The sequence below is a fragment of the Durio zibethinus genome, chromosome 7 (genome assembly GCF_047325235.1).
Source record: "Durio zibethinus cultivar Kanyao isolate XHJ-2024 chromosome 7, ASM4732523v1, whole genome shotgun sequence".
Lineage (NCBI taxonomy): Eukaryota > Viridiplantae > Streptophyta > Magnoliopsida > Malvales > Malvaceae > Durio > Durio zibethinus.
Window position 1 is genome coordinate 14,466,943 of NC_143168.1, and position 13,165 is coordinate 14,480,107.

At 30.5% G+C, this 13,165-nt stretch overlaps 1 protein-coding gene and 1 non-coding gene across 3 annotated transcripts; both read right to left on the minus strand.

Annotated features, from left to right (window-relative positions):
- Positions 1–263: 263 nt before the first annotated feature.
- LOC149518013 (small nucleolar RNA R71) lies at positions 264–370 on the minus strand. The gene has a single exon (XR_016343878.1). It is a non-coding gene; the product is annotated as a small nucleolar RNA R71 (small nucleolar RNA).
- A 1,586-nt stretch (positions 371–1,956) lies between these two features.
- LOC111276801 (phosphoglycolate phosphatase 1A, chloroplastic-like) lies at positions 1,957–7,759 on the minus strand. Of its 2 annotated transcripts, XM_022862650.2 has the most exons (11): positions 7,422–7,759; positions 6,970–7,037; positions 6,752–6,844; positions 6,607–6,678; positions 6,146–6,217; positions 5,059–5,118; positions 4,815–4,867; positions 4,235–4,332; positions 3,239–3,338; positions 2,450–2,553; positions 1,957–2,327 (listed from the first exon to the last, which is right to left on the minus strand). In XM_022862650.2, the coding sequence occupies exons 1-11, from the start codon at positions 7,702–7,704 to the stop codon at positions 2,221–2,223; spliced, it is 1,110 nt and encodes a 369-aa protein (XP_022718385.1). In that variant the 5' UTR covers positions 7,705–7,759; the 3' UTR covers positions 1,957–2,220. The 2 variants fall into 2 exon arrangements, 1 of the variants encoding a protein (XP_022718385.1); XR_016343493.1 differs by lacking the exon at positions 1,957–2,327 and having other exon boundaries at positions 2,516–2,553; positions 4,138–4,332.
- Between the last annotated feature and the right edge of the window lie 5,406 nt (positions 7,760–13,165).

A 13,165-nucleotide genomic window follows, 5' to 3' on the forward strand; every position in this document is an offset into this window, starting at 1 on the left:
TACAAATGGTCTAAACTTTTGTGCAGTTTAGAGGACTACAAAGTGATGATCCAAATCTATATCTTTCTAATTTTCTTTAACTTTGTAATATTTTTTGTTATAATGGTGTTTCTGATGAGACTATTAGACTAAGATTATTTCTTTTTGCTTTCAGGGATAAAGCAAAAAGTAGGCTATTTTTTTTACCATCAAACTCAATTACAACATGGGGTGATTTAGTTAAAAAATTCTTGGCAAAATTTTTTCCACCAACAAAGATTGCAAGACTAAGGAAAGAGGTCACCAATTTTTGACAGGCTAATGATGAAACTTTGTATGATGGATGTGAAAGATTTAAAGAATTGTTCAGAAAATTCCCACATCATGGTTTACTCTAGTGGCTCCATATTCAGATCTTTTACAATGGTTTCACCCCACCCATAAGGACCATTCTAGATTTAGTTGCTGGAAAGGCCATAATAAGCAAGATTCCTGAGGAGGCTAATAAGTTAATAAAAGAGATGACTGCCAATAATTACCATTGGGGAATGGAAAGAAAAGTCAATAAAAAATCTACTGATTTATTTAAGATTGATGCTATTACTTCTATTAACTCTTAATTGGCTACCCTTACAAAAAGATTAAAATCCTAGGAAACCAATCACAAACCAACCTTATTAATGCCATACAAAATCTCTTTTTTATCTTGTGATAAATTTAAAGGACTCTATTTCTCAAAAGGATGCCAATATAGGGTAGAATCTATCAATTACATCCAACAAAATAATCTAAGCAACAATCCTAATTAAACTATTTTTTTTACTTATCTTTCTCATCCATTAATCTATTAAAATCAATATTTTAAAAAATATATAAAACTTTAAAGTTTTACATTAATATAAATTAATATTATCACTTTTAAATGATGAAATTTAATTAAAAATAAAAAATCAATTAATTAAGACCTTTTAAAATTATATAAAATTAATTGATATCATTTTTAAATAGAATACTAATACTATCTTCACACGTTTAATTTACAATAAAATTATTTTAAAGTACGGATAACTCTTAATTGAATGACAACTCACAATCAAACTTTCCAATTGCCTTCCATTTGTTAAATAACTATTGGTTGATAAAAGATAAATAAGTTATTACATTTGACAGGTCATGGTGTGGTGGGCTTTAATTGGATTATGATACGGCGAGTTGAACTTTAATTACATTTATGAAAAAGAATGTGGATGCTTGTTTGACGTGGGTTTGTAATTGAGTATACTTTTTATGGGTTTTAAGTTTTTATTATTTTATATGATATGGGTTCATAATTAGGTGGGTTTTTTTTTTTTGGTGTTTTATTTTTATCATATATTATTTGTATTAAAATAAAAAATTAAAATCTTAAAAAATATAATAATAATGATAAATATAAATATAAAAAGATATAAAAACAAAAAACAAAATTTACTTTTCATATTTTTTTTCTTTTGTTTCAAATTGTTTTTTAAAAAAATTTATAATTTATAATAAATTAAAAATTCATATATTTGATTAAATGATTAATAAAAAAATATAACGTTCATAAGATAACTTGAAAAAATAACCAAAAAAATGAAATTGTAATATATGAAATCCTGTCTATATATATATATATATTTTTTTTTTTAATATTTTATAATATTTTTCTTTGTTTTATTTTTTATTAAAATAACTGTAAATATATTTAAAAAAAAATTCGACAAAAAGGTAATCCACCCGAACGAAGTGGGAACTAATTTTAGTTAACTATTAGAGGTGGGTTAAATTCTTGGAATTTGATAAGTGAAAGGGTGATATTCGAGTATTTACTAATTATAGTGACAGTTGACTAATTGAGTGAAATTCGTTCCTTGCTGACCGTGGCTTCCACCATAAAACTAGTTCTGCAGCTACAATGAGATAATTAAACATGCCATTTTAATAATGCAAAACAAATGTAAAAACAGTTTCTGTCATCATGCAGACAGCAGCAGCCATATCTGCATCATTTATTCGAGGAAGAGTGCGTCACAGTTTGCAATTATAGTTGTCAAATAGTAAAACAATAATCTACATTGCATCATTCATTGATGAACAACTTTTACAATTTAAAACTGTTGTGAACCATTGCCCTTCAACTGCTGAGGGCTTCTATATCTGATGGTAAATTAGTAATGTGAGAGAAGACTAAAAACACAACACCACCAAGTCCTTGCATGATCATACTGTTGCAGCTTTGAGAGAAAGAAAATCTGAGATCTTATTGGAGTAGAAATCAGGTTGTATGGAATTGCTGGGGCTTTGAAGCATAGACAAAGTAGTAACGCCTATTAAAAGAAAAAAAAAATTATTATATATCTATTGCGCAAGGTGTGTGTTTATGTGGTGATTTTTTTTTAAGATACAAACAACCTGTGGTTGGAAGAACGACCATGCAGTAATTAGTTACCTGAGAGAACAAGAAGAGTTTTGCAGCCACCATTTTGTCCGAACAGAATGTCAGTATCTAATCTGTCCCCAACCATGCATATCTGAGACTTGAGGATGCCGAATCTGTTGTATAACTTGGAAACAGTATTAGAGAGAGAAATTTTTTAATGCAACAAAGCAATCACTAGTGTCCATTTGCCTATTATTATCAAAGATCGTGTAAATTAAACAGACTGCCAATGGTTCAATCTGGTATGAATGGATCTACCATTTGAGGAGGCGAAGCATGAAAAACACCAAAAATTGGAAAATGAGAAACATGATCTAAATCTTAATCAGGAAAAGCTCCATAAAGGAAAAGAAGACAGGAGCATGTCTTAGCTGTACCCTATTTATAAACATAAATAAAACAATGCTAATAAAATTTAGTTAATTCCATTCTTTGCATGTCAATTACAAAGGGCATTTCTACTGGGTTTTAACAACAACATACTTGATTCAAATTCATGCTCTTTCCCCTACTGATCTAGTAAAGGAAAACCTGATTTTCCTAGTCTAAACTTTTACAATCTTTTTGAAATACAGTTAGATTAATCACAAATGAGAACTTCTAGTACAGCACACAAATATATGGAATTTTATGAATGATAAGTATACCAGTAGACTGCCTATCCAGGCACTTAATAACCGTTGTAACAAATTATGAATAATTTACACACTAATTCCCTCAAGCCAAAATCACTCATGTTATTGCTTGCCAAAGACAAACAGAAGAAACAGAACAAAAAATAAAACTTTGAATCCATACTTGTTTGCTAGGTAGTCCATCATAAAAGTTGAGGGCTTTCCCACAATAAGTGGCTCACGTTGAGTAGACCCACAAATGGCACCAACCATAGAACCACCACCTGAAATCAAGCATATGATACGTAACTTGCAGAATTAAGAAAAATGATTGTATCATGAGACTAAGTTCATAATCAAGAAATAGGATGAACAGTTTTCAGGATACATATTTTCCTAGAATGTCAATTGAAAACGCTGTTTTGCAGTTTTGAGACAGGATATTGATAACTCATGCCCCAAAAAAAGGGTATTGATATATCAAACGAGGCAGAACTTTTGAGAGTCAGAAAAGCAAAGCACCAGAATATAGAGAAAGAAATATGAAAACATACAATAAGAAACAGTCTTTGACAGTTTAACTATAATTGTCCACTAAAGAAAAAAAAAATTAAACAAGGAGGATTCTGTTTGATCAAAAAGCATTAGTTACAAAAACTATTATCCCCAGGGAAAGTGTCAAAACAAAACATGGCTTCATGAAATGAAGTCTCTTTTCCTCTTAACCTTCTAAGCATTTTTTAGTGTATCAGCTAAAAAAGGCCAGTCTAACCAACTTTTCTTTGTTCAAACAATCAAATTTCTGAATATTCAATTTTTTTTCAATGTGCGCTGGACAATTTTAAATTTCATACAGTTGTAAGAAAAGATACAGCTCACTTGATTTGATAGCATAATCTCAGTGTAAGGATAACAAGTAAACAGGTAAAGTTATTTGTCACCGTCAACCCAATGTCGTTCTTTAAATAACTAAAATAAACACATCCGAGTATTTGGCACAATGTAAGTGAATGTATCCCCCTGCTCAAAGAGCTGGGTTAAAAAATGCTACTTTGATAATTTATGGTCCAGAATTCAGCTTACAATCAAAATAGAAGAAACCAATGATCTATGGGAACTTCATAAGAGAAGCAGATGATGTTATGAAACACAAAAGTCCAGTCAAGGGAGAGTAGCAAACCAGCCCATTCCTGAGCATCTGTGAGATGAGTGACAGCATCACGATTTGTAGCAATGAAAAGACAACCAGGATTTTCACGTATACAAAGTGTTCCATACCTCCATTAATAGAATAATAAATTAGTAACTTCATAAAATCAACAAAAACCATAAATATTCAGCTTGTACTAAATTTGTTAAAACAATTCCCTGAGCGTTGAAATTCTTATAAATAAAATGCAGTAGTGCACTTTCCCATCTCTTGAGAGTTTCATCTAGGTATATCATTTTCACCCTGAAACCCTTCTTTTAGAGCATTAATTTAGTCCTCAGAATTCCAGTCGACTTTGATTAAAATATTCAATCAATCGACCCAAACCATCAATCCTTGCATAATCAAATCTACACTACAAGTATTGCCCCTGAATATTAATGTGTATTAAAATGTTCATTGATCTATTTATCTCTGTTGGTTATACTTATCCTCTGATTCCCTTTATAATCTTTAGGCCAAGCTCCTTTCCATAGATACCTCATTGGATAAGTAAACTGATGTGTCAGGCACGTGCATAGATATGTAATTATGAAAGTGGAGATCTTACTGGACTTTATAGTAGTTGAAGTATCGATCAAATCCAACCACAACAGCCCCAACCTAGATAGCAAAAATTGAAGTTATTATCATGATGGAAATTTCAAAAAGAGTAGCCACCCGCTATATGTTTAGACTCGAAAAATTAACTCAATGACCATTGACATAATTTTTTTTCATGGTTTATAAAGTTAGAACCCAAAAGAGAAAGCAAGAATAATTGGCAGATAGGAAACAAGAAGAGAAGACTTCACATCTTTATCATGCTCCATTAGAAACCCTGGTTTTAATTCGATCTTCTTTCCGCCATCGTCCTGCAAAACAATTAATACATAGCATAAAAAGAATTCCAAGAGGAAATCACATAAAAAATGCCGGCTCAAATGAAAATGCATGCAAATGAATGAATTTGACAAAAACTCTCAGGTGCTATGGCTTTGTATGGTTAGTCCACAACTGCTGCCCCAACCTTTCTACCCAGCCATGGGTGCAAAGATAAAAAAGTAAAAACCCTCAACCAAAATCAAACATGTCAATGATATCATTTCCAGTTGAATGTTAAAACTTGGAAGTTTTACATTAATTGCTGTGAAACTTAATAGGTATATTATCATCTATCTGGATCTTTGTGCCAGCCTAGTACATGACATGCTGCTCTGACTAGCTCTGGTTTCAAAAGAGAGATGTTTCTATGATGTTGAAAACAGGAAAACCAAAGAATTCCCTAAAAGGACATAAATATTAGGATCTAATATATCCTTCTTCTTCTTCCATTGAATAAATAAGCTCTTAGCAATTATCTTGTACCAAGTTTCTTTACCAAAAATATATAAATTTTAATTATGTCAAAGAGGCTAGAGTCCGCATAATAAAGCAAAGAGATTCAGTCAAGGAATGAATAGATTAGGAGTCCCAATTATAATCTAATTAATTAAACTGAAGCTATTAGCATGTTTTGAGAGCACAGTCCTATACTGGTAGACAAGAAGAAAAAGATTAGTATGAAGTGCCACAACTAGTTTGGATCAACACCTGATTACATTGTGATTTGTGAAAGTGTTTATTAACTTCAGAAGTTTCCCTTTTTGTGGGATCAGACCAATTGTTTCACTGTCTTTCAAATTTAATTTAGTGAAATGCTATCTAAGCTTGATCCTTAAACAATTTCCAAAGAATAGCAAATTAATGGTAGGATGGTCAATACACTTATTGGGATTCTAATTATTATTATTATTATCATTTAGTATTTATCATCTATCTATATACCACCAGCGAATATTGCAGGTTCCACAATGTTTCAAGAATAATTGGTGAAATATTAAAACTGAAACGAATACATACTGGCCCACCAAGGTATTGGAATCCAGCAAGCTCAAGCTCCTTCAAGATGCCATCCTCACCAATGACGTAAACCTATATAATGATGAGCTACCAGTCCAAAATCAATCATATTGAATCACCAAATCAGTAATTAACAGTAAACTTTAGAAAGCTGGATCATAAATGAATTTTAGAAAAGCAAGAATAGTGAGAACAGCGTGCTCAATATATACGAAACCAGTAAGATAATGGGGATAGTAAAAAGAGACTGGAAAAAAGAAGCAGCATTTAGTACTTATTAATGATACAATACAAATAGGAAAAAGAAAGTATCACAAATGAAGACAGACATTGAAATAGAAGCTAATAGCAAATCATCCATCAAATGGTATGCTAAGATCTTGGCTTCCAGTTAACAAATAGAATTGGGCAAAATTTCAGTTTTACTTGGCATAAAATTCAGAAAATTCAATAAAACTTACTTTTTTATCTTTTGGGAAATTAATGGACTTCAAATATGCAGCAGCAGCAAATGACGATGCAAAAATTTCCTCCTGAAAACATTAATCAAGTTAGAACTAATGATTGACAGATAGATGTAAACACAAGTGATGATCACGGACAAACCTCATTGACATTCAGACCAAGTGTCTCAAATTTTTTACCATATTGTTTCCTAGATTTGGTCGAGTTGTTGGTAACAAAAACCAGTCTCTTTCCCTGAGGAACAACAGGATAAACTTTTCTATTAACCATAAAAGATGGCATTTTGTTTTTCACAAAGTTTATTGCAGCATATATCCATGGAGATTCCTAAATGTAAATGACCAGGCCCAATTACAAACCTTTGACCGAAGCATATCAAGCGTTTCAGGGACTCCATCTATTAGTTTATCTCCCTTCCATATAACTCCTGCAAAAAATCCATCCATTACCAAAAAATTCTTTTGGTGACATCAATGCCAAAGAATAAATCTACTCATTGAACTTATAATTTATCAGTTGAATGGAAAACAAAGTTACTATAATAATGTAACAAGAAATTGATCCCAGCTAAATGGTATGCCATTTATGCTTGGCTTTAGCCATATTCACATATTCCATAGGGCAAGTTAGCAATCACATATTCCATCAGCTCATGGAATTCAGAAATTTCATCTGTATGGCCAAACTATTCACCAAAAATCTTCGATAAGGATTATTAGTTAGAAATTAATCACATTTTTTTCTCAAAAGAGAAATTAAAACCCATTAGAGTAGAAGAAAAATCAAATTGAAAAGGGACGAAAATGATCACCATCACAATCAAAGATGAAAGTCTCCACGGAAGCGATAAGCTCGTCGGCGTTCTTCAAAGGTTGAGTAGATGCCCTTGTCTTCATTATTCTGGAAAACTTGTTGGGACTACAATTGCTAACACTTCTCCATTTGATGGCTAAAGCAGAGACTGACAAGGAGTTTACAAAAGACAGCCTTTCCAGACACAAATACCGATGTGATGGATTTATTAGAGATTTGGAAGATGAAGATGAGGCTGCAGTAACAGAGGCTGAAACTAAAACTGCCGCTTTGGTTATCATCTTGTCTTTCTTTTTCTTTTTTTTTTTTGGTTTGGATTTTTATATTTTTTAAGTTTTATCAAGCGGCGGTAGTTTGTGGCCGTTATGTTTATGGTAGTTTGAGTGGTAGTAGTTTGTCTCATCATCCATTTTGTGGCCCATCTCTACACTTTTGGTTTTTTATTTTTCAATAGAACTTTTTTATTGGCAAACAACAGACTTTTTTTTTTTTCACATAAAATTACTTTTCCCATCTTAACCCTCTTTAAAGTATGACTTTGTATTTTTTTTTTTTATAGAATTTGACTTTTTAAAGGCTTTATTTTTTTATGTAGTTTGCATTTATTTTGAAAGATTACATTTCTCTCATTTTCAATCTTTGTTCACCTCTTTTTTTTTTTAATCACTTCTTTTCGACTCTCGTTTTGCATTTTTGCTTTTAATTATATCTAATTTTGTTCTCCTCTCCGTTTAGATTGTCAGCTTGCTCTCACCTCTGTATTACCGCCTACTTAGATTAGGGCTCTTTTGAACATTATTTTTTAATTATATGGTTTTATTTTTCTAAAAGATTGATTGTGCCTAAAGATAACTTCTATGCTATGCGAATTTCTACAAATTTAGTTTTATTTCAATATTTTCAAAAGATTAGTTTTTTTTTTTTTAAATGATTTGAAAATCAAATGCCATAAATGTATTCCTAATGTATTTGGTTTTTTTGGTTGATCTTCTTTAAAGTTGATGAACTGAATTTAAAATTTGTAAAAATTAGTTGTTATTTGATAATATGAATGATTTAATATTAAATTATACCATCTTTTTGCCCTATTTGTCTTAGTATTCTCTAGGAATAAGTTTAAGTTCAGTTGCTATTGAAGTGCTGTATATAATTATGGCAATAAAAATAATATTGTTTTACTAGGAAACATTAACTATGGATAAATCTTGGTTACTTACTGATAGACGATTAACAAAATATGAGGCATGGTGGAAATGTTTTTAAAGTTTGCTTCAATTAAAGCAAATAACTCAAAATATATACACTAACGTTGTCGATAAGTTAGGGATTATAAATTTTGGAAAGATTGGGGAGGTTAGAGCTCACTTTTATTCTAACGTTGTTGATTATAACAATTACAATTTTCATGGGAAAACCATCCACAATACATTACATATGGTATAAATAAAGAAGAGTCGAGAACTTATGAAGGGTTTAATGCATTTGAAACTATAGAAATGGTACAACCTGCACATAATTGTTGTGCAGATAATGTTGACAACTTGACCCATTGTTAGAGGATACAAAGAAGCCGTTGTATCATGGTTGTAAGAAATTTACAAAATTATTAGCGTTGGTCAAGATGTATAACTTAAAAGTAAGACATGGGTAGAGTGATCAAAATTTTTCAAATGCACTTTACTCGTTAGAAGACATTTTTTCAGAAGATGATCAGTTGCCTTTAGGTGATTGTATTAAAATTTTAGTGATTTATCATTTTTTTAGGATATTTTATGATGAATATTTGCTTATATTTTAAGAATTTATGACAAAAATACTCTTATTTGCTTAAATATTCAATGTGTAAGTAAAAGTACGAGAAAAGAGAAACAAATGCAGCTTTTGGACTTATTTTGGATGCATTTTGGTGCCAAAAGCTCGAAACTAATGTAAATTTGCTTCAATGCTATACTTGGGAGATTTTTTCTATCTTTTCCTTCATTACTTCATTTGCTTAATTGATCTTAATTGGAATTTAATTCATGCTTTAATCTTCATTTTTTTTTATGAAAATATTCTTTTTAGATCATTAGTACTTTGTCACATTTGTAGTAAAGTTACATGAGCTAATAAGGATGCAATGAAACAAGAGCTATTTTAGAGCAACCAATTAAGCTAAAATTTCTAGATTTTGACATGGCTTACTTGACATTTAGGTGGCTGTTTATTGGCTAGAATTTGCAGAAGAAATGGAGTTACAATGGCGCCTGCATGAAAAGGAAGGATTCGAGCTTAACCTTTGGATGCAATCAAGTGGAGATCTAAGGAGTTGGTGCCTTTTCTTGGATTTAAATGGAAGGCTAATGGGCAGAAGCTGATGTGGCATTTTGGAAGCTTTTAACTGGTCATAATTTTGACTTTTAAATCTCACAAGACTAAAAGAAGAAAGTTTGAAGAGAATTGAAGTGAAAAGAAGCAAACTAGGAAGCTTATAAAGCAAGATTGGATGACATGGAAATATCTAACTTAGGTGGCATCCTAACTGGCATTTTTTTGTAATTTGATTGGTTGGAACACATTATCCTTGGCCTATAAATAGGACTAGTGGCTGGCCACTGAAGGAGAGTGTGGGGAGTTAGATTAGAAAATAGATTGTAGGATTTACATTTCTTGCATTTACTTTCTTATTCATTTTATCTCAATCAATTTCCTTCTTATTCGTTTAGACCTTTAATTTTCCAACCAAATTTACATTTTATGCATTTAATTTTCATCCACTTTAGATTGAAGCAATGCAATTTAATTTTCTTAAGTTTTCGTGCACATTTACAAGCTTTTCCATTACTTTCTCAATGTTGTTTGGTTATTTTTAGCATTACACTACTTGCAATTTTCACATTAGATCTCATTGAATTCTTGCGCATTTTTATCCAAATTTTTTTCTGCAAACTCTCAATTCATAGCACTAAAAATATGAAAAATTTTTGTTGTAATTTTTTTTCTAAAAATCACCAAAGCTAGAAATCTAGTAGCAAATGACGTAACACACTACCGGAATTTTTTCACATACTGACGGTTTTTTAATGCTATCAGAATATATCATACCTATACCAATACTTTATATAACCATCAGTATAAATAAACTTTTTCTGACGATATATAACTATCCGTTAGTATAAGTATGCTATATACTAACATTTACCTATATTGATGGTTAAATTATGTAAATAAAAAGTATCTATACTGATAAATTTTTGTCACTGTCAATGTGGACAATGCCTATACCAACATTTTATTCTTCCATTAGTATATATTGATCTTTTTCTGATAGTATATAAATAACCATCAGTATATATATTTATATACTAATGGATTGTATTTTTCGATATAAATTCTAACTAGTAAATACTATCAATTAGTATTTATACCCACAAAAGTAATTAATTATCACTATAGCCATAGGATATACTAACTGTTAATCTATCCGTTAGTATACAATACAAAAATTTTTTCATTTATTGACGCTTAATTATATTAACGGTCAAATTGCGTCAATAAAAGTATCTATACTGATGGATTTTTAATACCGTCATAATATACAATATCTATACCAACATTTTGTACAACTGTAGGCATAAGTAAACTTTTTTCTATAGTATATAAATATCCATCAGTATAAGTATGTTATATACTAACAATTATAATAACCATTAATATAAGCTTCAAAAAAATATTAATTCCTAATTTCTTTTTTGAAAAATTTATGTGATTTTTTCTTTGACTTGTATGTTTATGTTTACTCTTAGCTTTTTAATTGTTGAAAAAAAAATCAAATATGAAGTTGATTGATCAATTAGCTTCTCAATCAGTATAAAGATCAAATATGAGTTTTTAGGCTTCTTTTATTTATGCTTTATGTAAGCTTTTTTGTTAATGGGTTTTGATTCTCGAGTATAGAAATATCACTTTGTTTCTTAGAGTGAAAGGGAAGATAGTGTTCCCTCAAATAATTAATGAAAGGTGGGGTTGGATTTTGTACCCTTCCAACCTATCCTTATTGCATCCAAAACACCAAAATAGATCCTTAAATCTTATGCTCCTTCCACTTCAAACCCCATTGATTCTCAAAACCCTAACCATTTCCCCCTTCCAACAATCCCTACCCATAATTGATCAAAATTCTACAGGCGGAAGCTAAAGCCATGGCCATTGTAGATTCTAGAAACCTAGCCCTCTCACTTCAAACTGCTATGAACAACCATGCCAATTTAGTGGTGAAGCTCTCATCTCTCAAACAAGCCAAAGATATTCTTTTTTCTCTCAATTCTTCCTTTGCTATCGAGCTTTTCCTTTACCTTGCTGGCTTCCAATGCTCTCCTTAGAGCCTCAATAGGAATTTGTTGACGAGTGAGTTTTAAACCCTAATTTTACTATTTCTTTCCTTTTTTCTTTGTCTTAATTCCTCACGATTTTGTAATATTTTTCATAATCCTATCATTGCATTTTTACAATTTGTCATAATATTGTGAATTTGTGAAAAATTGGAAATGTTTTGTGTTAAATCTATAAAATTACTGATCTAATTGCTTATGAAGGATAGCTTTGCTTTGTCATCTCATTGTATGTTGGCAGAAAAGGTTTATCATTTTCTTTTATATGCTAGCTTGCTATAGTGATTTTTAATTGCTTATACATTTTGGTAAATCAACATTTGTTGTTCTTGGTCTTGTGAGTGAGTCACATATACAGCAACAACATATTTCAACCTTGCATCCATTAGACACTACTTTGGTTTAAGGAGTAACTCTGACATGATAATTCAAAGTTGTTCAGATTTTAAAAATTTACTAGCTGCACCTTAAATAGTTATATGGATCTGCTCATCAAGTAAGTAGTTATGAGATAAATCTTAGTTTTTTTTCCATAGCTTCTCTTGTACTTTTATTTTTTAAACTTCTTTGCCACCATGAACCAAACTTTGCTTTTGTAATACCTCTTATTTCTTAAGGTGCTTCAATGTCTTTAACTACCAAGAAAACATTGAAAAATTATGCCAACAAGTATGTGTCAAAGATAACAAGAGCTAATGGTTTCTTTTGACTTGTCTAGCCTTAGTGTTATGATCTGATGTATGCAAACTAGAACTTTAGCCCTAAACATGTTATTTTGTCATCTTTGATTCATGTTTTTTTTATGATTTCAACCTTAAACAAGGTATTTTCTCTATGATTTCTCTATGATTTCTCTATGCCTTATTGTAACACCACAGATCCATGATATTTATCTCAATATCGTAGTTTAAAAGTGTAGTTTGAGATTCCCACTTAGGTTTTCAATTAATTCATTTAATCTTTTGATTCTTTGGTATAAAATGATTGTTATTGGATAGCTATTTAATTGTTTCTTATAATTTGAATTGCCTTATATTTGTATCTTGTTCTTCAAACATATAAGAAAAGAAATAAATTTTGTTACTATCTATGCAGTGAATAAGCCAAGGTGATCCACTTTAACTACTTATTCAAGATTTGACTATAGGTAGATACTCAGTAGTTGGGAAATGCATTTTTATTTTTCAACTAATAGATGTAACTGAAAAAATAACCAATGAATAAGATAAATGCATTGAAGCTTACATAAATGAATAGGATAAATGAAAATCCTTATGTTTTCTTTGTCTTATTTTCAAAAAATTATAATTCAATTGTTAGGAACTAAAAAAACGTATAAGTACAAAGTGTGAGACAAAGGAAATATCGTAAG

Coding starts and splice junctions, on each gene's coding strand:
- LOC111276801 (XM_022862650.2), bottom strand. CDS start 7,704: ATGATAACCAAAGCGGCAGTTTTAGTTTCAGCCTCTGTTACTGCAGCC. Junction 6,679..6,751: donor TTGGTCTGAATGTCAATGAG/GTTTGTCCGTGA, acceptor TAATGTTTTCAG/GAGGAAATTTTTGCATCGTC. Junction 3,339..4,234: donor AGATGCTCAGGAATGGGCTG/GTTTGCTACTCT, acceptor GCTTGATTTCAG/GTGGTGGTTCTATGGTTGGT.